Source organism: Phyllobates terribilis, unplaced genomic scaffold (genome assembly GCF_046119375.1).
Source record: "Phyllobates terribilis strain yellow unplaced genomic scaffold, ASM4611937v1 Scaffold_1__5_contigs__length_1240528914, whole genome shotgun sequence".
Taxonomy (NCBI): Eukaryota; Metazoa; Chordata; class Amphibia; order Anura; family Dendrobatidae; genus Phyllobates; species Phyllobates terribilis.
The window spans coordinates 241,401,530-241,428,263 of NW_027362761.1; the positions used below are offsets into that span (position 1 = coordinate 241,401,530).

Below are 26,734 nucleotides of genomic sequence, written 5' to 3' on the forward strand. Positions count from 1 at the left end.
ACTATGAAGAAGCAAATCTCTCTATGACGCAGTAGCAACTCTCCCTACTCTGCCTGGTTCCGGAGTAGACTGTGACGAGCATGGCGGCACCCGGTCTTATATACACCTGATGATGCTGTGCGGCCAACCAATCACTGTAATGCCCACAACCAACATGGCTACGGCATTACAGTGCATGGCAGGCAATCCCTGCATGTTCATTGGCTTTCTAAAGAGCACCAAACATGCAGGAAGGGGACCCGAGATCCCGCCTGAGCAACCCGGAAATACTCGTCGAGAGCCGAGCTTGTCGATCACAGTGATGCTCGGGCGAGTACCAAGCAGTGGCAAGCGTGTTCGCTCATCACTACTAAGTTTCAATTTATATTGCAAACGTGTCCTGAAACATGAAACAATGCATCTGATTGACAAATTGTGAGCCACTTTTGTGAGCCATCAATCATTAGTAATGCCCTAATGCCGAAATGGTCAGTTAATCTCTGACTGAAATATTTTATTTGCTACATATTGAACAAAACTTTAACGTTCTTAAATCTAAAAAACAAATTTGTACTGAATAAAAACACAAACTATATTATTGCAGTGATATTTATTATATTGTAGAAAGCTTTACATTGGTTAATAAGATAAAAACATACATATGTATGTTGTATTTATATTTTTACAGGTCAAAGTGCACAAAGTGTTTTACAGGAGATATTGTAATGGTACAAAAAGAGCTCAGAGTGCAAAAGTGCTTAATATTAGTCAAATGCTACAAAAAAGTTCTATGTCCAAGTAGCTTAAAGCCAAAAGTTTCCATAGTCCATAAATAAGAATGGTGCAATAAGTAATAATGCTATATGGGGCCGGGTGCTTAGGTGCAATATACTGAAAAGCCACTCACACAGTTCTCATTAATGACGGGGGTGGGTGGCTTTATAGGGGACATGGTAACTTTTGACGCTCCATGTCAGCTTACAGTCTATTAGTAATGCACATACTGTTAGATCCAGTGGCGTTACGTGAAGCTCAATGGACCCAATGGAAAAGCTCCAACTTGGACCTCAATGATTGTAAATGTTTAATAGTCTTTAATAATATTAGTCTTTTCATATGGGTCATGAAAAGAGGCTCCAGGGCCCAGGTGCTATTTCAACCCCTTCACCTATCGTAGTTACGCCCCTGGTTAGATCTAAGAAGCTGACTAGCACCTTCCATGTGTTCTTCACAGAGTACTGTAGCACCTTCCTCCACCAGAATCACAAAGCCTAACTGTATCCCGTGAAATGATGAACATGAGGTGTTATTTAATATTTTGTCCAAAATACCCAACTGGCCTCATCTGTTCATCGGTATATTCCACCTCTGCCACCTCCATATACTAATGTAGTGTCTGCTTGCTGCTGGGAATCGGTGGATGTATCTGTAGTAATTATGGCCTCTTTCTGTGATCTTAGATACATTTGATTCCATATTCTGTTACTTAGACAGTTCTTATTTGTGCCTTATTTTTGAATTGTTTAATAATTTAGGAAAATAAAGAATAAAATCTAAGGAAAGCGCACAAAATCTTTAGCTATCCATTTGACAAAGCAGATTTCTCCTGTTTTCCGACTTTAGAGATGCGAAAGGGAAATTCTTTACATAAACTTGGCAATAAGCAGTGAGATGAGTGATACCAAGGTCCATGACATGGAGGAACCTACAGGAAAACATACAGAGCAGTTTTGTTAGTATCCATGGCTATGTAGGATCTGCTTACTTCTTAAATGACCATATAGGGAATATGAACATATTACCAAATTTGTAAAAAGGGCAATGACTACAAAACATTTTACCAAAAAAATTTTTGCAAAAATTACTGTAGCCAGGCTTTAACTAAAAGTCAGTACGAATGTAATAATAATAATAATTTTATAGGAATGCATTACAGCGTGTTTTTAAAGTTAGTTGTATGGGATTTTGTTTTACGTTTCTAAAGAGCAGTAAACTTTAGGTGTGTTTTTTGTTAATTTTATTCTCATAGGCTTTTATAAAGGAAGTAAAAAACAACATAAAAAATATATCTGACGAAAAAATCCAATTTCAAATTAAGCAAAAAAAAATAATGCTTTCAAAAAATAGTTTGCACTAAATCTAATATGGATAAAACTAATCAGCCAATAACTAAAACCTCTTTGGGCTCCTGTAATCCTAATTTAGAAACACATTGGATCAGAAATTATGAGGGGAAATATGAGAAAAATCTGTTGTGTAGTAAAAATGGCCTCAGGGATTACATATACACTCTTTTCCTCAACTTCTAAGCATTAATATAAATAATAAAAAAAATGAAAAACAAATATTTTCCTTGTAATGTGATTCAGAAAAATTAAAGTAATTTATAAATTGACAGATAACAAAACAGAATTAGAGCTTAAGGTTTCATTGTAAATGTATAAAAATATATAAAGTTACATTTTATATATGATCTTGAAAAATCACATCAGATATAAATAAAAACTTACAGCTCATGGCTCCAGAAAGAGGATTGCTGTCTGTAAAAAGGAAACACAACAAGGTTAATCAAGATACATTCATCACAAACTGATCCATCCAATATTAAACAAAGAAATGATGCTAAGCAATAAGAGAACAAAACAAAATAAAGTGTCCATACTGTGTCTGTATATATATAAATATATAGAGAAATAAGAGATTTAATATTGACCTGGGCCCTCTCACAATAGTCCATCTAGACCCAAGTGATCAGCGGAAAATATCCCTATTTAGGATCGGTTTGAGTCAATCACTGACACTAAAGTCTTTTTCTCTTGGGTGGATTCACGAGTTACCTATTAGAGGTCATTGATAACAGGTAATATTCTGTATGGAGGATAGGTGCTTAGAAACCTGAGCTCTGGTTGGCCTAAGAAAGTCTAGTCTGACACTGCAATACTATGGCTCAGCACACTTTAATGCATTATGGCCCCAATTCAATAACATATTTTCTACAGTTCCCTAATACACCTACAAGTGTCATAAAGTTTTTGTGCAACTTACAAGATGCGTTGAAATTTTGTGACTTTTGTTTTTTTCACGTCTGTACCAGTCAGATTCTTTAAAATGGGTGGAAGATGTGCAGGGCAGGGCATGAATGAGGCAGCATGAGGTAGTGGCTGAGGCACGGATTTCAGCTATGTCTCACTTATTAGGCTGTGTGCATTTGTTTCCATACAGTGAATGTTTTATCACTAGTACATTATCACTGCACAGATTAGCTCCCTGGTGCCAAGTTGTCAGACTCCGCCCCCCCTTCTCATACCCACTGTGAATAGACAATGTACATAGAGAGCCTGGTGTGGGTGGGGCTAGCTTTCTCAGCTCTGCTGCATTCTATCTATAAGAACTCTGATTGTGTCACAATAGCTGCACCCAGTAAACTGTGATACATCACTGGACTCGGGGTCTCTTTTCCTACATTACACTCCTGTTAGATGAGGCAGCAACAACCTGCTGACAGTTTCCCTTTAAGCCTGACGTGCACACCACCAGTCTCAACGATTCTGACCCATTGTTTCAGCACATATTATAGCAGTAAAATCTGGAGATTTTCCTTACCAGCAATTAGCTCCACGTTTAAAGTTGCCACATTATCTGGTGTTGATGATTTACCACTTTTTTGATTGCAGTTCTGCGCAAAGTAGAAAAGAACATTGTTTAATTGAGAATTTTTGAAAAGAGGAATGTAAGGGATCAATCACATGTTGTTGTACAGTCACAACTGATTTTTACTGAAGCAGTAAACTAAGGCCACATGCACAAAATGAGCATTTAGAGAGGTTTGGACCTCAGTATTTGTAAGCCAAAACCAGGATTATGTAAAAAATACAGAAGTGGTGACGAGTTTCTAATATACTTTTCCTCTGATTGTTCCACTCCTGGTTTTGCCTTACAAATACTGATGTAACATACTGACCAAATACTGACCGTGTACACGTGACCTATCAGTAATATAGGAGACATTTACAGTTATCTATGAAATAACAGCACTCCGCTATTGTTTTATCTCTTACTTTTGGCTTTACTGTATCAGAGCTTAGGATTCAGGAATAATGGATGAAACGCTCTTACCACTATGCAGGTCGAGTTGCAGATCGTGACATCGGCGTACAGCTGTACATAGTCATTGTTAGTGATCTTGAAGACTTTCATTGCGAATCTTGCTTCAGTGCCATTACCATTATTAAGGACAGAAATGAGGCCAACACCATATTGAGGGTCCGGGCACCTAAACATAATGGATGTAGATGTAAGAATCACAGAGTCCCTACTCATACTGGCGTCACTCATGCTTATTGAGTTGCAGCTCATTAGCCCTGTACAATGGCCTCTGTATCAGTGTAGGGTTATATTATTGGGAGTTAAGTATCTAGAAGTGATGGAACAGATTAATTTTTATTTTATGATGAAGGTGCTATATCACAATGAAAAAATGTTATGCTCCCATATTAAAGGGAATCTGTCACCAAGTTTTTCTACCCCATCTGAGAGCCGGATTATGTAAGGGCAGAGACCTTGATGTTCCACTTACTTTACTGGTTGCTGCAGTCGGATATTGATGCTATGGCAACTCCATTTTGTCTGCTTGCTTCAAAATCATGTTATTATACTCTTTCCATAACATACATTCTTTCCTTCTTTCCTCTTGATTCACATGCAACTTTCCCACACTAACCTTTTCTCTCAGGAACATTCTATGAGACACCCTGCTTCTATTATCTAGCTAGTCTGAGCCGGGATGTACGACCTTGTAACTTTCCACCATGCACCGAACTAACGATAACATGACCATATGTGCATTTCTGTAATAATTGTACTAACATTGGTTCAAGCTTGTAGTATGGTTGAAGGTGATTGGATATTAATAAATTCAAAACAATATAAAATGCTAAGTAGAAATAAACGGGGTTAGAGATTCTTTGAATCTCCCCATACAGAGCTTTGCCTCCGTCTGGTTTTCTATTGGATTGCGCAATCACCCTTGTAACATAATAATTTGACACTCACTTGGTCATCCGAGAAGGGTCATTACTGCCCTCCCTCAACACCACCACTGACTGACAGCTTTCTGTGTACACTGCATAGGCAGAAAGCTGCCAATCAGTGATGATGGCATGGCTGGAAAGCAGGTTTATTAGTCCACCAATAATAATCTCCTGCTGATAAAACTGTGTTTTTATAAAAACTATACTAAGTAGTCCAGTAAGTGACATATCAGAATATCTGCCCCTACATTATGCTGCTCTCACATTAGGAAGCAAAAACCTGGTGACCGATTCCCTTTAAGTAATATGGACTGAAAAAATAACCCCTTTATGTTGTCTCATTTTCTGGAACTATTTGAAATCTAAGTTTCTTTTATGTGAGCAAAATGTAATGGGAAATCTAACTATAACAAATAGTAAAGACTAGTGTACAAGAGTCCCCATGGCATTAATTTTTTCATTAAGTGTTTATATATATACAGTACAGACCAAAAGTTTGGACACACCATCTCATTTAAAGATTTTTCTGTATTTTCATGACTATAAAAATTGTTCATTCACACTGAAGGCGTCAAAACTATGAATTAACACATGTGGAATTTTATACTTAACAAAAAATGTGAAACAACTGAAAATATGTCTTATATTCTAGGTTCTTCAAAGTAGCCACCTTTTGCTTTGATGACTGCTTTGCACACTCTTGGCATTCTCTTGATGAGCTTAAAGAGGTAGTCACCGGAAATGGTCTTCCAACAATCTTGAAGGAGTTCCCAGAGATGCTTAGCACTTGTTGGCCCTTTTGCCTTCACTCTGCGGTCCAGCTCACCCCAAACCATCTCGATTGGGTTCAGGTCTGGTGACTGTGGAGGCCAGGTCATCTGGCGTAGCACCCCATCACTCTCCTTTTTGGTCAAATAGCCCTTACACAGCCTGGAGGTGTGTCTGGGGTTATTGTCCTGTTGAAAAATAAATGATGGTCCAACTAAATGCAAACCGGATGGAATAGCATGCCGCTGCAAGATTCTGTGGTAGCTATGCTGGTTCAGTATGCCTTCAATTTTGAATAAATCCCCAATAGTGTCACCAGCAAAGCACCCCCACACCATCACACCTCCTCCTCCATGCTTCACGGTGGGAACCAGGCATGTAGAGTCCATCTGTTCACCTTTTCTGCGTCGCACAAAGACACGGTGGTTGAAACCAAAGATCTCATATTTGGACTCATCAGACTAAAGCACAGATTTCCACTGGTCTAATGTCCATTCCTTGTGTTCTTTAGCCCAAACATGTCTCTTCTGCTTGTTGCCTGTCCTTAGCGGTGGTTTCATAGCAGCTATTTTACCATGAAGGCCTGATGCACAAAGTCTCCTCTTAACAGTTGTTGTAGAGATGACCTGGTCTCTAATCTGAGCAGCTGTTAACCTGCGATTTCTGAGGCTGGTCACTCGGATAAACTTATCCTCAGAAGCAGAGGTGACTCTTGGTCTTCCTTTCCTGGGGCGGTCCTCATGTGAGCCAGTTTCTTTGTAGCGCTTGATGGTTTTTGCAACTGCAATTGGGGACACTTTCAAAGATTTCCCAATTTTTCGCACTGACTGACCTTCATTTCTTAAAGTAATGATGGCCACTCATTTTTCTTTACTTAGCTGCTTTTTTCTTGCCATAATACAAATTCTAACAGTCTATTCAGTAGGACTATCTGCTGAGTATCCACCAAACTTCTGCACAACACAACTGATGGTCCCAACCCCATTTATAAGGCAAGAAATCTCACTCATTAAACCTGACAGGGCACACCTGTGAAGTGAAAACCTTTTCCGGTGACTACCTCTTGAAGCTCATCAAGAGAATGCCAAGAGTGTGCAAAGCAGTCATCAAAGTAAAAGGTGGCTACTTTGAAGAACCTAGAATATAAGAAATATTTTCAGTTGTTTCACACTTTTTTGTTAAGTATGTAATTCAACATGTGTTAATCCATAGTTTTGATGCCTTCAGTGTGAATGCACAATTTTCATAGTCATGAAAATACAGAAAAGTCTTTAAATGAGAAGGTGTGTCCAAACTTTTGGTTTGTACTGTATATATATATATATATGTAGCACCCTGAGGATTCGGCTGCTACAGGGGTATTGCACCTCAAACCAGAGGTGTGATATTCCACTCCCGGGTAAGGATGGAGTGTGGGACTGAGCCCAGAAAGCTGCATGCACTACACACATCCCATTTCCGAGGAACAGACCAACGGTACTCCCACTTAGAAATGTGCAGGTACGACCGAGTCTGTTCCTGGCTGGAGTGGGAGGGGGGTGGTACATCCCAGTAGTGTAGGGGCAGATAGGGGGAGCAGCCTGGGTAAAGATAGGAGCTCATTGGGTGCTGGTCACCTGAGCTCACACATAGAGGGAGTATTTAAGGTGGGCACCATCTAAGATCAGGGTCAGTCTTTGCAGAGGAGTCAGTCTGTCAGTCTTTGCAGAGGAGTCAGTCTGTCAGTCTGCCACAGTCGGTCAGTCTGTGAGAAGCCAGAGGAGGAGAGCAGAAGAGCAGAGCTGCCCCAGAGAGAGAGAGAGGAGAAAGAAAGAAAGACCCAGAGGGGGTGAAAGAAAAGGACTCTGAGAACCCAAAGTCCATCATCGGGTGAAGATTTGGCAAAAGGGTACCGGATCCCAAACTGGTGGGGGCTAAAGCACACCCTAGCCAGAGACCGGAGGCCATGGGCAGGATCTGCCACGGCCACCCACCACATCCACCCTGAAGGCAAACCACATGTAGGGTCAGGGAACCCAAGGCCAAGGGTTTCCCAACAGAAGGCCCGAGGGAGCTGGACCTAGGTGGATCCCTGGTGGGGACGGCCAGAAGACAGGACAGGAAGGAGGGCTCAGGGTCACGCTCCGGACTTGCTTGGGGGTTGGCTGAATCCAGGACCTGGTGGACGCAGCACGGCTCGGGTGGTCACTTGAAGCTGGAGTGACCGGAACATCAGCAGTAAGTAAATACCCTAAACTGCACAACCCGACTCTGTCTTTAATTACTACCTATGCTGCACCACCACAACCCCCATCCTCTGCACCTGACCCCCTGAGGCTATACCCTACCCGTTGGGGGTTATACTATCAAAAGCTGCACCAACACCATCAGCCTCAGCGGACCCTGCTGCAGCGGCGGCCGTAGTGACCGCAATACAACGGGTGGCGTAGTCGACATAAAGAACTTTATAACATCTGTAGGACTGCCACATACTCTGAGCTTGACACCCTGGGCACGGACCGGGTCACAGCCACTCGGAAGACTACAACTCCCATCTGATCCGGCTCCGGGTATTCCCCTAAAGAATATGGCCCAGGGGGCGCGTCATATATATATATATATATATATATATATATATATATACATATATATATAAATGTAGGCTGGGTTTTTGCAGCTTGGGCTTAGATCAAGACACTGGGTGCAGCATTCTTCAGTCACGTCATTGCGCCTATGAAGCCGGTTGTACGCTTCCCTGCTGCAGAGGCTCACTGCGCTGACCGGAAGTGCAGATGGAGGCTCACATACATCTTCAGTCATGTGCAGTGCGCCTCTGAAGGAGAGTGATAACTTGCAAAGTGGGACAACTATTCTGGGGAAACTAACGCCTCATCAGCTAGTCAGATTAATTTGCATACGAAAAAACGGAAATTATAGATACTTTTTTTCAACATGTGTTTGAGTGACTCATAGTATAAAGGGCTGGTTATGAAGCAAATTTAACAAGAAAGACACAAATACTGGTGGGTTGGAGGACATGGGGGACCTGCCACGTTCCCTTTACTCTTAACTTTTTATTTCTACATTATAGCAGTGAGAATGACTGAGAAGTTTTTGTGCCTCATTTTAAAGACAAGCAGAGCTTAGAAAGCAGGGGAAGCTTACCCATCTGATCCACTTGTTAGATTAAATACCGGCCCATTTGTAGGATCAACCCCACCTGGGGTGGCGTATAGTCTTATCACTTTAATGTTAAATTGGTTTGCATCCAATTCTGGCATCACTACTCGAATATAAACCGTTTGTTCCACGGTTAGCGATGTGTCGGCTGTAACTTGTTGGGTAAATGCATCATCTGTATACACTGTCATAATTACATTCATTGTTCCTGTTACTCCTGGCACTGCGATGTCTGTGCTCCTGAAAAATACACAAAACACATTAGTAGTATGGCATTTATTCATGGCCGAGCACTAACCAGCTATATCTGATAGTAGACTATGAGACATTTTACTTATGACCAAGCACTGACCAGCTATATCTGATAGTAGACTATGAGACATTTTAACATTGACCAAGCACTGACCAGCTATATCTGATAGTAGACTATGAGACATTTTACTTATGACCAAGCACTGACCAGCTATATCTGATAGTAGACTATGAGACATTTTACTTATGGCCGAGCACTAACCAGCTATATCTGATAGTAGACTATGAGACATTTTACTTATGACCAAGCACTAACCAGCTATATCTGATAGTAGACTATGAGACATTTTACTTATGACCAAGCACTGACCAGCTATATCTGATAGTAGACTATGAGACATTTTACTTATGACCAAGCACTGACCAGCTATATCTGATAGTAGACTATGAGACATTTTACTTATGACAAGCACTGACCAGCTATATCTGATAGTAGACTTTGAGACATTTTACTTATGGTCGAGCACTAACCAGCTATATCTGATAGTAGACTATGAGACATTTTACTTATGGCCAAGCACTGACCAGCTATATCTGATAGTAGACTATGAGACATTTTACTTATGACCAAGCACTAACCAGCTATATCTGATAGTAAACTATGAGACATTTTACTTATGACCAAGCACTGACCAGCTATATCTGATAGTAGACTATGAGACATTTTACTTATGACCAAGCACTGACCAGCTATATCTGATAGTAGACTATGATACATTTTACTTATGGCCAAGCACTAACCAGCTATATCTGATAGTAGACTATGAGACATTTTACTTATGACCAAGCACTAACCAGCTATATCTGATAGTAGACTATGAGACAATTTACTTATGACCAAGCACTGACCAGCTATATCTGATAGTAGACTATGAGACATTTTACTTATGGCCAAGCACTAACCAGCTATATCTGATAGTAGACTATGAGACATTTTACTTATGACCAAGCACTAACCAGCTATATCTGATAGTAGACTATGAGACATTTTACTTATGACCAAGCACTGACCAGCTATATCTGATAGTAGACTATGAGACATTTTACTTATGACCAAGCACTAACCAGCTATATCTGATAGTAGACTATGAGACATTTTACTTATGACCAAGCACTGACCAGCTATATCTGATAGTAGACTATGAGACATTTTACTTATGACCAAGCACTAACCAGCTATATCTGATAGTAGACTATGAGACATTTTACTTATGACCAAGCACTGACCAGCTATATCTGATAGTAGACGATGAGACATTTTACTTATGGCCAAGCACTAACCAGCTATATCTGATAGTAGACTATGAGACATTTTACTTATGACCAAGCACTAACCAGCTATATCTGATAGTAGACGATGAGACATTTTACTTATGGCCAAGCACTGACCAGCTATATCTGATAGTCGACTATGAGACATTTTACTTATGACCAAGCACTAACCAGCTATATCTGATAGTAGACTATGAGACATTTTACTTATGACCAAGCACTAACCAGCTATATCTGATAGTAGACTATGAGACATTTTACTTATGACCAAGCACTAACCAGCTATATCTGATATTAGACTATGAGACATTTTACTTATGACCAAGCACTAACCAGCTCTATCTGATAGTAGACTATGAGACATTTTACTTATGACCAAGCACTAACCAGCTATATCTGATAGTAGACTATGAGACATTTTACTTATGGCCAAGCACTAACCAGCTATATCGGATAGAAGACTATGGGACATTTTACTAATGACCAATAACTAACCAGCTATATCTGATAGTAGACTATGAGATATTTTACTTATGACGAAGCACTGACCAGCTATATCTGATAGTAGACTATGAGACACTTTACTTATGGAAAAGCACTGACCAGCTATATCTGATAGTAGACTATGAGACATTTTACTTATGGCCAAGCACTGACCAGCTATATCTGATAGTAGACTATGAGACATTTTACTTATGACCAAGCACTGACCGGCTATATCTGATAGTAGACTATGAGACATTTTACTTATGGCCAAGCACTAACCAGCTATATCTGATAGTAGACTGTGAGACATTTTACTTATGGCCAAGCACTGACCAGCTATATCTGATAGTAGACTATGAGACATTTTACTTATGACCAAGCACTAACCAGCTATATCTGATAGTAGACTATGAGACATTTTACTTATGGCCAAGCACTAACCAGCTATATCTGATAGTAGACTATGAGACATTTTACTTATGGCCAAGCACTAACCAGCTATATCTGATAGTAGACTATGAGACATTTTACTTATGACCAAGCACTGACCGGCTATATCTGATAGTAGACTATGAGACATTTTACTTATAGCCAAGCACTAACCAGCTATATCTGATAGTAGACTATGAGACATTTTACTTATGGCCAAGAACTGACCAGCTATATCTGATAGTAGACTATGAGACATTTTACTTATGACCAAGCACTGACCAGCTATATCTGATAGTAGACTATGAGACATTTTACTTATGACCAAGCACTGACCGGCTATATCTGATAGTAGACTATGAGACATTTTACTTATGACCAAGCACTGACCGGCTATATCTGATAATAGACTATGAGACATTTTACTTATAGCCAAGCACTAACCAGCTATATCTGATAGTAGACTATGAGACATTTTACTTATGGCCAAGAACTGACCAGCTATATCTGATAGTAGACTATGAGACATTTTACTTATGACCAAGCACTGACCAGCTATATCTGATAGTAGACTATGAGACATTTTACTTATGGCCAAGCACTAACCAGCTATATCTGATAGTAGACTGTGAGACATTTTACTTATGGCCAAGCACTAACCGGCTATATCTGATAGTAGACTGTGAGACATTTTACTTATGGCCAAGCACAAACCAGCTATATCTGACAGTAGACTGTGAGACATTTTACTTATGGCCAAGCACTGACCAGCTATATCTGATAGTAGACTATGAGACATTTTACTTATGGCCAAGCACTAACCAGCTATATCTGATAGTAGACTATGAGACATTTTACGTATGACCAAGCACTGACCAGCTATATCTGATAGTAGACTATGAGACATTTTACTTATGACCAAGCACTAACCAGCTATATCTGATAGTAGACTATGAGACATTTTACTTATGACCAAGCACTGACCAGCTATATCTGATAATAGACGATGAGACATTTTACTTATGGCCAAGCACTAACCAGCTATATCTGATAGTCGACTATGAGACATTTTACTTATGACCAAGCACTAACCAGCTATATCTGATAGTAGACTATGAGACATTTTACTTATGACCAAGCACTAACCAGCTATATCTGATAGTAGACTATGAGACATTTTACTTATGACCAAGCACTAACCAGCTATATCTGATAGTAGACTATGAGACATTTTACTTATGACCAAGCACTGACCAGCTATATCTGATAGTAGACTATGAGACATTTTACTTATGGCCAAGCACTAACCAGCTATATCTGATAGTAGACTATGAGACACTTTACTTATGGAAAAGCACTGACCAGCTATATCTGATAGTAGACTATGAGACATTTTACTTATGACCAAGCACTAACTATCTATATATATTAGTAGACTATGAGACATTTTACTTATGGCCAAGCACTGACCAGCTATATCTGATAGTAGACTATGAGACATTTTACTTATGACCAAGCACTGACCGGCTATATCTGATAGTAGACTATGAGACATTTTACTTATGGCCAAGCACTAACCAGCTATATCTGATAGTAGACTGTGAGACATTTTACTTATGGCCAAGCACTGACCAGCTATATCTGATAGTAGACTATGAGACATTTTACTTATGACCAAGCACTAACCAGCTATATCTGATAGTAGACTATGAGACATTTTACTTATGGCCAAGCACTAACCAGCTATATCTGATAGTAAACTATGAGACATTTTACTTATGGCCAAGCACTAACCAGCTATATCTGATAGTAGACTATGAGACATTTTACTTATGACCAAGCACTGACCGGCTATATCTGATAGTAGACTATGAGACATTTTACTTATAGCCAAGCACTAACCAGCTATATCTGATAGTAGACTATGAGACATTTTACTTATGGCCAAGAACTGACCAGCTATATCTGATAGTAGACTATGAGACATTTTACTTATGACCAAGCACTGACCAGCTATATCTGATAGTAGACTATGAGACATTTTACTTATGACCAAGCACTGACCGGCTATATCTGATAGTAGACTATGAGACATTTTACTTATGGCCAAGCACTAACCAGCTATATCTGATAGTAGACTGTGAGACATTTTACTTATGGCCAAGCACTAACCAGCTATATCTGATAGTAGACTATGAGACATTTTACTTATGGCCAAGCACTGACCAGCTATATCTGATAGTAGACTATGAGACATTTTACTTATGGCCAAGCACTGACCAGCTATATCTGATAGTAGACTATGAGACATTTTACTTATGGCCAAGCACTAACCAGCTATATCTGATAGTAGACTGTGAGACATTTTACTTATGGCCAAGCACTAACCGGCTATATCTGATAGTAGACTGTGAGACATTTTACTTATGGCCAAGCACTGACCAGCTATATCTGATAGTAGACTATGAGACATTTTACTTATGGCCAAGCACTAACCAGCTATATCTGATAGTAGACTATGAGACATTTTACTTATGGCCAAGCACTAACCAGCTATATCTGATAGTAGACTGTGAGACATTTTACTTATGGCCAAGCACTAACCGGCTATATCTGATAGTAGACTGTGAGACATTTTACTTATGGCCAAGCACTGACCAGCTATATCTGATAGTAGACTGTGAGACATTTTACTTATGGCCAAGCACTAACCAGCTATATCTGATAGTAGACTATGAGACATTTTACTTATGGCCAAGCACTGACCGGCTATATCTGATAGTAGACTATGAGACATTTTACTTATGGCCAAGCACTAACCAGCTATATCTGACAGTAGACTATGAGACATTTTACTTATGGCCAAGCACTAACCAGCTATATCTGACAGTAGACTATGAGACATTTTACTTATTGACAAGCACTGACCAGCTATATCTGATAGTAGACTATGAGACATTTTACTTATGGCCAAGCACTGACCAGCTATATCTGACAGTAGACTATGAGACATTTTACTTATTGACAAGCACTGACCAGCTATATCTGACAGTAGACTATGAGACATTTTACTTATGGCCAAGCACTAACCAGCTATATCTGACAGTAGACTATGAGACATTTTACTTATTGACAAGCACTGACCAGCTATATCTGATAGTAGACTATGAGACATTTTACTTATGGCCAAGCACTGACCAGCTATATCTGACAGTAGACTATGAGACATTTTACTTATGATCAAGCACTGACCAGCTATATCTGATAGTAGACTATGAGACATTTTACTTATGATCAAGCACTGACCAGCTATATCTGATAGTAGACTATGAGACATTTTACTTATGGCCAAGCACTGACCAGCTATATCTGACAGTAGACTATGAGACATTTTACTTATTGACAAGCACTGACCAGCTATATCTGACAGTAGACTATGAGACATTTTACTTATGGCCAAGCACTAACCAGCTATATCTGACAGTAGACTATGAGACATTTTACTTAATGAGAAGCACTGACCAGCTATATCTGATAGTAGACTATGAGACATTTTACTTATGACCAAGCACTGACCAGCTATATCTGACAGTAGACTATGAGACATTTTACTTATGATCAAGCACTGACCAGCTATATCTGATAGTAGACTATGAGACATTTTACTGATGGCCAAGCACTAACCAGCTATATCTGATAGTAGACTATGAGACATTTTACTTATGATCAAGCACTGACCAGCTATATCTGATAGTAGACTATGAGACATTTTACTTATGATCAAGCACTGACCAGCTATATCTGATAGTAGACTATGAGACATTTTACTTATGGCCAAGCACTGACCAGCTATATCTGATAGTAGACTATGAGACATTTTAAGAAGGAAGGAACTTACCCTGATACTGGTTTTAAAGTAATGTTGAGGGAAACAGGATAAGTTAGGGGGTAGATGCAGGTGAGGTTGGCCGTGGCGTTATTCCTAGTGATGATCGTGTGCTGCTCAGCATAAATATGCAGGATATTGGAATAAATGGCGTGAGTTGCATTTACCTGAGAAGAAACGAATAATGGCTGTGTCATACATTTTATCTGGGGTGATGGAGAAATATTGGAATAGCGTTTCCTCATTACTATTGGCCTACATGTGAAATTATAATTACAATATAAAACGTATCTGCAACATTACAAGTGTAAATAGGAACAAAGAAAATGTCAGTTCATCTTCCATCCAGTCTGTGTAATGTATCCGCAGGAACTCTCCCTACAGTACGGGCACATAGTGGTGTCACTGTACACCGGACTCGGGCACATTTATAAAGCCAAACAATTTAGGAGGTTACTTATAAAATCCTTCAGAATGACCTGCATTAGCTGCGGACACAGACAAGAAGGGAGCCGATAAAATGCAAGGTTAACCCCTTCACCCGATTTTACAGGTTTTGTTTTTGTTTTTGATTTTTATTGCTTGTGCTATACATAGCAGAGCATCAGGTAAAAGCCCAAATCATCATGACAAGCACGGAGGTCTCCAGCAGAACAATGGCTGCCATGGCAATCGGTCACGTCACGGGTGAGCCGATGGGCAATGGGGAATGACGCACCCTCTGCCGGAGTGTGATAACTGTTGCTGTCAGATATTCGCAGTGGAATTTAACTGCTCTGCTTCACCCGCGGCTGTTAAAGGCACATGATGGCTGCTTAAATCAGCCATTAAATGATGGGAAAGATGTGGGCTCAGAGTACAAGCCTGCAATGAAGGCAGTGACATGACATATGATGTACATGTATATTGTGAAGGGGTTAATTGATGTAAAGTAATACACCAAGGCTCCAAAAATATTATTGCATATCAATAGAAGACATCTGTGTATACAAGACAGGAACCTGAGTCCTCTGCTTACAGGTAAGCTCAGCAGCAGTACTCAATGTCAAGCAGTAGCTGCAAAAGCAGTATATAAAAAGAGGACAAAAGCCTATTTACAAATGAAATATTACAAAAAATGTAAATGTGTATAAAACAGCAGAAGAAGATTTGCATTCTCTCCAATAATGAGAGGTCACAAATATTGGGCTTCCTAAGGTCAGAAAAATACATTTTAGTGGTGATCTAAATATGTGTACTTAATACAAAGAACGCAAACATCATTCATTACAGAACTGTACGGTGGACCAGGAATCATTGATGATGTGATGAAGAAAGGCAAATCAGACATGAATGTATAACAAAACAGCATTACAGTAACAGCAATCACATTATGGAATTCTGTACCACAAATTAGTAATTAAAGATACAATGTCAACATTGATAACAAGGCATCTTATCTATTGAAAAATGGCATTGAGGGTCCTACTTGAGCTTGGTAGACATGCGCCTGTTTTCATCATACATTGAAGCATGTTTTACTTGTACTCACTGTTAAACTGTTGCCGCACTTTGCGGAGCTCATTGGATTATGGAAGGCGACTTGAAACTCTCCATCTACCGAGTATTCTTTACTTGCACAGTCGGGATCAGTGTTATTAAGCAGTGCCAAGTTAGAGGTGTTGAACAGGCTCGCTTCCAGTTGGCATTTTGAAATGTAAATGGTCATCACTCCATTTGAGCAGTTAATAGTTGGAGTTGGTGGTGTCACTAAATGGGGAAACAACGGACAAACTTCTTTTACACACAGAAATGCACACAGAAAACCATTCGGAGTCAAATACAAGCGGGTTCATTAACAATTTACAAGTGTATTATAAGATTATTTGTACTATAACCATCTTATCACTGGAATTCACCAATTATAACGAATTATAATGAATAATTAGATAATCCTCCGCCATGTGTAGGAGGTGGCATCAATGTTACATGCAGCTAAAAGGACTCCATGTGGGGCTCCATGGCCTTCTGTGGGGGCTGCAGAGATCTTCTTTCTTTGGAAGCAATGCTGCTGCAATGTAACAATTGCTGAGAACGCTCACGCTCTGTATTCCTTACCTGAAGAATTGTAGTTACTGAGGTCACAGGTACAATTGGCCGGTGGATCACAAGATTCGGTTACTGCATGCACTACATGAAGAGAAAATAATAATGTGGTAAGACATGTTACACTTCTACAATCCCCGCTAACACTTTGTGAAATGAATAAATCTTTAAATAAAATTTCCTTGATTTTATACAATATATGAATTTTTCTTACCTGATAAAAAAGCGCACAGCGCCAGAAGTAATCCTAGTAAAATCTTCATTGTGCCTACAAGACAAAGGAAACAGTTAATCATTAAGATTTGTTTTTAGTCCTTTGACAAATTGATTTAATTTCCCACTAAGTGTTAGAATAAGATGTGTCCTTCCTTTTTATTATCTTCACACAAGAAATCCTCCAAAGAGTGGTGTCAGATGGGCAGGTTTGGATAAAAGAGGTAAAGGAAGGAGGGATACGGCTGATGAATTCATCCTAGAAATCGTGCCCATACTGTACCGCGTCTAGAATATTACATGGGGAAATAAAATGTTTTTCTATAAGATGTGAATATGAGCTGCTTCATGTCCTGCCTCGCTCCTCCCGGCAGCTCCATCACACAGTGCTAGGCCTCTATACAGATTCATGCATGAAGGATTTTTTTCAGTAACATTAGGGGTTTGTTTTTCTTATAGCCACTGTGGATATGGAGGATATGATCTTGTCAATGATCTAAGAAAGATTTTGAAGTATTTCATTAACTTTAACAGTTCTATCGCTGGTTCTGTCTCAATTCCATTGGAGATATTTAAGAAACCATGTTAAGAATATAAGAGATTTGGATTTTCTCAAGTTACAGGTAAGTGGCTCCCTGTAAGGGCTCGTTCACATGAGCGTATACATCGGATGAGTGCTATCTAGTGTTTTATCGGATAGCGCTCAGCCCAATGTTATACTATGAGGCATTGCTGAAACCGATTCGACATGAGAAAAAAATTGCAGCATGTTAAAAGATTCTGCTCAAATCGGATCACACTAACCCATTCAAGTCTATGGGTGTGTTGAAACCTTTGGACTGCATTTGTATGACATCTGAGTGCAGTTCGATTTCTCCCGGATCACAGAATGGAGAAGATGGAGAAATCTTGATCTTGATCTTCTCCTCGCCTGTGTTATGATTCTCTCATTTAAGAAAATCAGATCACACTAAGTTGACACTTGGCTCAAGCTCTGTTCAGAGTTTGATCTTAGTGTCTTTTACATAATCAATCCAAATCTCTCACATGAGAGAATCTATGCTTGTGTGACCTGAAAGTATGTGCAAACAACATTATTGAGGACAGTGATTGGCTGCAGTAGTAACTTAAATGATGGATGAGACATCATCACAGCTGGATTGGAGGTCACCACTAAGTGACAACTCCAGAGCCGCTGCAAATCCAGCGCATACGTAATGGTTATGTATTTATTTTATAATATTACATACTTTTGGGCTGATTTTTTAAAATATGAGCAAACCTCTTATATAATGTACATTAACTAAACATTTATGGACTGCATTATGGGTATCTAAGTAATACAAACTAAAATGTATACAAACATAAGAACATCAATCAAGAAATACAAAGTTACCAACAGAAAAAATATTGCAGAATATTTGATGTGATTAGTTGCCATGCTTTATGTATTTGGAGTTTACAAACAAGAAAATGCAAAGTGATATCTCAGCATATAAATATTACTGTGCATTATAATACATACCCGTATATTTTATATGAAATTATCAAGAATATATCTAGAAAAATCTGTCCACCATATCAAACATGATCTAAAAGCATCATTGAATTAAACAAGTATGTAATAATAATAATAATAGTAGTAAAAAGGTATAATTCACATTAGTTTCTGAAACTATCTGCTTAAGAGTACTTAGTAGTCTGGATAAGCATGGAGAAGCTTGGTGGTTTACCTTGATGAGAAGATCAGGTGAAGCTTGTAGATGTTTAGGACTGGTTGGAGCTGCTTATATACTGCTTGTTCTTGTGCCGCTGGTCCAGCCAGAGGATGTACGGTGACAGGGTGTGTATGTGGTGACACAAGTGTCCACGACAGTGCCCAACCCTGATACTAAAAATTCAGCTATTTTAGCCTAAAGTGATTTATTTCTGCAATATCAAGCAAAACTAAAGTTCAGTTTGCTTGTCCATGGCAACAATTGACAAACATGCTAATGTATGTCGTCATGATCATTATGAAGACAATAGATTACCTCCCATAAGCATCATGTAGATCTACATACTTGAGATGTCAATAAAGAAAATAATGCTCACATCAATTAGAGCTATGAGAGCTCAGAGTTTTGCTAATTTTGGGTACTCATGAAAGGAAGATGATGTATCTATCTGCACTAGTGATGAGCGAGCACGAAAATGCTCGGGTGCTCATTGCTCGAGTCGAGCAAATTAAAATGCGCGAGTGCTCTGTCGAGTAACGAGCCCAATGTAAGTCTATAGGAAACTCGAGCATTTTTCTGGCGCCCCCCCCGGCGGTCTGCAGAGGGGACTAAAAATTGTCCAAATCGATGAGAACAGTGCTCAAATGACATGGGAACAGCATGGGGAAGACGCCTGGAAGCATTTCTGACTCCCAGATCACTGCTGTCAACAACGCTGTCAGAGTATTACGCCACTTTTACGGACTCACAATAAAACATACAAAAACGAAACCAAAATGGATTTTCCTGGGAAATATGTTAAGGAACATCCTTTCCAGGATAATGACTTGTATATAAGGCAAAATAAATAACCAAAAATAAAAATGCTCCTCCACACCTTGGGCTATGTTCACACGTAGTGTTTTTGATGCGTTTTTGCACTTTTGCATTGCTTTCAACCAAGACAAATGTATTCACCGGGAAATGTAATTTTAACATTTTACAACCTTATCTGGCCATGTGGTGTGTGAGATATCATCAGACATATCCTGTTTCATTTATGAAGGAAGGATTGTGAAAGTCACAAACACTATTTTTACAGCCTTACTATTCTTAAAGGGCCAGCAGTCGGCTATGCTCTGTTGCTCCCACTATTAAAGAGTGGGTCTCCTATACTGTTATTGCGTATGCAGAGACTGCAAGGGCTGCCAAAAATTTGCACGCACCCCACTACCTCTTTGAAGAGACATAGAGAAGGGTCTCAGTAAAAAAAATGTTCCCATTATAAAGGAGTGGGTCTCCTATAGTGGTAATACCAATGCAGTGACTTCAAGGGTTGCCAAAATTTGGAAAAAACCTCAATAACAATTTATAGACAAATAGAGGTGGGCCTCAGAAACAACATGTTCCCATTAGAAAGGAGCGGGTCTGCTATCCAGTTATAGGGTATGCAGTGAGTCCAACGGCTGACAAAATTTAGGAAAAACCCCACTAACAATTTAAAGACACATAGAGCTGGACCACAGTAATGACATGTTCCCATTAGAAAGGAGAGGGTCTGCTATCAAGATATAGGGTATGCAGTGAGTCCAAAAGCTGCCAAAATTTAGGAAAAACCCACTAACAATTTAAAGACACATAGAGCTGGGCCACAGTAAAAACATATTCCCATTAGAAAGGAGAGGGTCTGCTATCCAGTTATAGGGTATGCAGTGAGTCCAACGACAGCCAAAATTTTGTAAAAACCCTACTAACAATTTAAAGACACATGGAGCTGGGCTACAGTAACAAGTACGACATATTCCCATTAAAAAGGAGAGGGTCTCCCATACTGTTTTCCTATAGAGTGAATGCAATGGCTGCCAAAAATTTGGAGGCATTTCAATGCCCCTTGCAAGAGACATAGAGGTCGGACGGCCTCCTGAAAACAATGTTCCCATTATTAGGAAGTGGGTCTCCCATACTGTTTGCCTATGCAGTGAATGCAACGGCTGCCAAATACTTGGAGGAACTCCAATGTGTCTCGCAAAAGACGTAGATATGGCAGATAAGGTGGTGATATGGAGGATGATGTGGAGGATGAGGAAAAGGAGGAGGACAAAAACAAATAGTCAAAATGAGGAAGCATATACCCATGTCTGGGTGTGAAGACAGAGGTGCATGGGAATAGAGTTAGACCTCCCAAAAAAAAAAACACTGTATTTGAGTTTTTGTTATGCTGCTATCATTCAGTGTTGTTGAGAAGTCTGGCTCAATCCAGCCCTTGTTCATTTTTATAAGAGTCAGCCTGTCAGCATTTTCAATTGACAGGCGGATGCGCCTATCGGTTAAAATTCCACAGCTGGCAATAAAAACCCGCTCAGACAAAACGCTAGCGGCAGGGCAGGCAAGGACCTACAAGGCATAGAGAATCAGTTCATACCATGTGTCCAGCTTGGATACCCAATAATTATAAGGCACAGAGGAATCACGAAGGATGTTGGTACGGTCGGCAAGGTACTCCCACACCATTTTCCAAAACTTTTCCCTCCTTGCGAGAATACCCCACACCTCAGGGCCTGTGCGATGGAAGGGGTTGAGAAAATTCTCCCAGAACTTTGACAGTGTTCCCCGGCCTCTACTGGATTGCATTTGTGTCTCTCTCGCCTATGCTCCTTGGTTGTCCAACAAACTGTAACCTCTGTTGCCAGCATTTTCAGATGAGAATTTCTAAATAATTCCGGAACAAGGGCCTTCTCATACTGCACCATTTTAATAGGCCTTTCCTGCGCGGGAATAAGAGACAGAAAGTTCTCCTTGTAGCATGGATCTTGAAGTGTCACCAACCAGTAATGACTGTCACCCAAAATTTGGTCACGGGAAAGGCAGCGTAACATAAACTCAGCGACGTGTGCCACATTGCAAAGAGGCAAGACTTCTGTGTCCTCACCAAGAGGATGACTGAACATGCTCTTCTCCTCATCCTCCTCCTACTCCACCCTGTCCTCAGGCCATCCACGCTGAACAGACGGTATGACAGTTGTGCAGGTAGTACCATCTATAGCGCAGAAAACTAGCTCTTATTTTTCCTCCTCCTTCTCCTCTTTCTCATTGTCACCCAATCCACGTTGGGATGAGATGAGGCTGGGCTTTGTGGAATCACCCACTATGGCTCCATCTCATAGTTCTCCACCTGCAATGCATCCTCTTTAATTGTGAGTAGAGAGCATTTCAGAAGACAGAGAAGCGGAATGGTGATGCTAGTTATGGCATAATCGCCGCTCACCATCTTGGTGGAGTCCTTTTGGAGGATGGTACATATGTCTGACATCCATGTCCACTCCTAAGGTATTATGTCTGGAGTCTGACCTGACTACCCTCTTCTGATCACAAATCCTTCCTAACATCTGCATTGTAGAGTTCCAATGCGTGGGCAAGATCAGTCAGTGAGCTGGAAGCTGCAAAGAAGCTGAAGCACGGCAAGGGCGGCGGAAGCTGTAGCTGAGTCTCTAAAATGGGCACACAAGCGGCGTACTTTAACAAGCAGATCCAGCAGATCCAGGTAAGTTTTGAGAAACTGATTAACCACGTGGTTAAGCACATGGGCCAGGCATGGTACGTGTGTGAGCTCTACTCGCCTCAGAGCCGCCACCAGGTTCCGGAATTTGTCACACACGACCATGCCTGGCTGTATGGTAAGCGGTGTTAGCCACGGATCTGACTGCTCTTTCAGAGCTGTCCACAACTCTTTAGCATTGTGCGGTTTGTCACCTAAGCATATTAGCTTCAGCACAGCCTGTTGCTGCTTGGCCGAGGCAGTGCTGCAGTGCTTCCAGATTGCGACTGATGTGATCATTTCAGAGATGGTGGCTGAAGAGGAGGAAGTGCAGGAGCTGTAGAATGTGGGGGCAACACTGATTTACCCAGGGCCTCCAATCCTCGGCGTCGGGAGGACGTGTTCCGTCCCAAGGTCTGATTCTGTCCCTGCTTCCACTATGTTAACCCAGTGTGCCATCAGCAAGATGTAATGTCCCTGCCCACAAACACTTGTCCACGTGTCCGTGGTTAGGTGGACTTTCCCAATAACTGCGTTGTTGAGGGCACGTCTAATGTTGTGGGACACGTGCTCTTGTAATGCGGGGATGGCACACCGGGACAAATAGTGGTGGCTGGGGACCGAGTGCCAAGGGACGGCCGCCGCCATCAGGTTGCAGAAAGCTTCCGTCTCTACGAGCCTAGAAGGCAACATTTCGAGCGCAAGCATTCACAAAATGTGTGAATTCAGTAGTGTGGCCTGTGGGCCGTTGGCTGCGCATTTGCGCTTGCGTTCCAAGGACTGGAGTAGGGACAACCGAACACTGCGCTGGGACAAGGACGTGCTTCCTGATGGTGCTACTTGAGAGTGTGCAACGACAGGTGCAGGGCAGGAGGCATCATGGCTTGCACCATGGACAGGGGATTGGCGTGCACGCACAACAGCCGAAGAAGCAGTGGTGTCACCCGCAGACACTGTCGCTGGACCCTGGGGTTCGGCCCACAAAGTCGGGTGCTTTGCTGCCATGTGCCTTATCATGCTGGTGGTGGTCAGGCTGCTAGCTTTGCTACCCCTGCTGATGCTGGCCTGGCAGGTTGTGCAAATGGCCTTTTTGGGGTTATCTGCAGAGTCTTTAAAAATAACCAGACTTAGGAAGACCTAACAGTTGTACTGGTAACTTTCGTCGTGTTGGTGTTACGAGGAACACTTTCCCACCTTGTGTCTGTGGCCACCATGCTGCTTCTTCCTGCCTGTTGTGGTGCCACGCCACCCTCCCCCTGTCTGCTGCTTTCCTTGCTCTGTATGTCCTCCTGCCAGGTTGGGTCAGTTACTATATCATCCACCCGCTCGTCTTCCACTTCCGCACATTAGTCCCACTCCTGACTTTCTGGCAATTGTGTCTCATCATCATCATCATCCACCACCACTTGCAACAGTAATTGCACTTTCCCACCATCGCCTTCGTGTGTCCGTTGCTGCTCCAATATTTGGGCATTGCTACAAGCGTTCTCCTCTTGACTCACTTGATTCGCTGGCCGGGCGAGAGGCCCGAATCTACAAGTAGAAAAGTGAACAGCTCTTCTGAGTGTCCAAGTGTGGGATCACCTGTCTCCGGGCACTTGGCATGGTGGGAGTAAGGAGGATCAGGGTGAGGAATATGCGGTCCATACTCACGGGTACTGAGACTTGACCGTGTGGAAGACAGGGTGGCGGTGGTGGCTAAGTGACTGGAAGCATTATCTGCTATGCAACCAATAACCTTTTGACACTGCTCTGTGTTCAATAGTGGTGTTCTGGGGTCCCCTAGTAAATGGAACAGGAATGTCGATCGACAAGATGTGGGTGTTTGTTGTGGCACAATTTCAGATGGGCTACGTCCTCGTTCTCTGCATGCACCATCACCATCACGTCCACTTCCCCGTCCCTTTCCCATTTTTAATGGAGGACAATATTTTCCACGTTCACGAGAAATGGCTGATTTTGGAATGCAGTTATATGTGATACCTCTGACAGAGAATCACGGTTTTAAAAAGCAGGCCTGTTATTTGCTAATATTATCCTTCACAGGCACCTGGTGTGAATAGCTTGACCGACACATTGCACTAGAATGGAAAAGGAGGAGAATATTTTCCACGTTCATTTTAAATTTCTGGATTTTTATTGCTGAAATATGGAACAGATCTGGCTTTATTCTGCAGTGAGAACAAGCAAATTGAGCAGAAAAATTGTGTACTCTGGATTGCTTTTTAAGCAAATAACCAGGATTAAGATAAAAAAAAAATTTGCCCTGGCACCTGATATCTGGGGCTATGTCTAAAAATATCTGTAAGAACAGCAGCAGCAGGAACTTTAAATGGACCCTTTTGCACTATATGCACTGCAGTCTGCCACATACACTGGTTGCCTGCCTAATTCCTGCTATCACCACTGAATATAAGCAGTTGGATTAGTCCTCAGAAGGACTGTTAGTTCATTTGGATATATATACAGTATGTTGTGGAATACCTATACTAACTATGAAGAAGCAAATCTCTCTATGACGCAGTAGCAGCTCTCCCTACTCTGCCTGGTTCCGGAGTAGACTGTGACGAGCATGGCGGCACCCGGTCTTATGTACACCTGATGATGCTGTGCGGCCAACCAATCACTGTAATGCCCACAACCAACATGGCTACGGCATTACAGTGCATGGCAGGCAATCCCTGCATGTTCATTGGCTTTCTAAAGAGCACCAAACATGCAGGAAGGGGACCCGAGATCCCGCCTGAGCAACCCGGAAATACTCGTCGAGAGCCGAGCTTGTCGATCACAGTGATGCTCGGGCGAGTACCAAGCAGTGGCAAGCGTGTTCGCTCATCACTACTAAGTTTCAATTTATATTGCAAACGTGTCCTGAAACATGAAACAATGCATCTGATTGACAAATTGTGAGCCACTTTTGTGAGCCATCAATCATTAGTAATGCCCTAATGCCGAAATGGTCAGTTAATCTCTGACTGAAATATTTTATTTGCTACATATTGAACAAAACTTTAACGTTCTTAAATCTAAAAAACAAATTTGTACTGAATAAAAACACAAACTATATTATTGCAGTGATATTTATTATATTGTAGAAAGCTTTACATTGGTTAATAAGATAAAAACATACATATGTATGTTGTATTTATATTTTTACAGGTCAAAGTGCACAAAGTGTTTTACAGGAGATATTGTAATGGTACAAAAAGAGCTCAGAGTGCAAAAGTGCTTAATATTAGTCAAATGCTACAAAAAAGTTCTATGTCCAAGTAGCTTAAAGCCAAAAGTTTCCATAGTCCATAAATAAGAATGGTGCAATAAGTAATAATGCTATATGGGGCCGGGTGCTTAGGTGCAATATACTGAAAAGCCACTCACACAGTTCTCATTAATGACGGGGGTGGGTGGCTTTATAGGGGACATGGTAACTTTTGACGCTCCATGTCAGCTTACAGTCTATTAGTAATGCACATACTGTTAGATCCAGTGGCGTTACGTGAAGCTCAATGGACCCAATGGAAAAGCTCCAACTTGGACCTCAATGATTGTAAATGTTTAATAGTCTTTAATAATATTAGTCTTTTCATATGGGTCATGAAAAGAGGCTCCAGGGCCCAGGTGCTATTTCAACCCCTTCACCTATGGTAGTTACGCCCCTGGTTAGATCTAAGAAGCTGACTAGCACCTTCCATGTGTTCTTCACAGAGTACTGTAGCACCTTCCTCCACCAGAATCACAAAGCCTAACTGTATCCCGTGAAATGATGAACATGAGGTGTTATTTAATATTTTGTCCAAAATACCCAACTGGCCTCATCTGTTCATCGGTATATTCCACCTCTGCCACCTCCATATACTAATGTAGTGTCTGTTTGCTGCTGGGA

At 40.9% G+C, this 26,734-nt stretch overlaps 1 protein-coding gene across 1 annotated transcript; it reads right to left on the minus strand.

Annotated features, from left to right (window-relative positions):
* Window positions 1-1,622: 1,622 nt before the first annotated feature.
* Window positions 1,623-17,669, minus strand: LOC141235594 (pancreatic secretory granule membrane major glycoprotein GP2-like). Its single transcript, XM_073668220.1, has 9 exons — window positions 17,621-17,669; window positions 17,419-17,490; window positions 16,853-17,070; window positions 15,334-15,488; window positions 8,922-9,176; window positions 4,096-4,252; window positions 3,583-3,655; window positions 2,490-2,519; window positions 1,623-1,684 (listed from the first exon to the last, which is right to left on the minus strand). Exons 1-9 carry the CDS (start codon window positions 17,667-17,669, stop codon window positions 1,623-1,625), a joined length of 1,071 nt encoding a protein of 356 aa, XP_073524321.1.
* Between the last annotated feature and the right edge of the window lie 9,065 nt (window positions 17,670-26,734).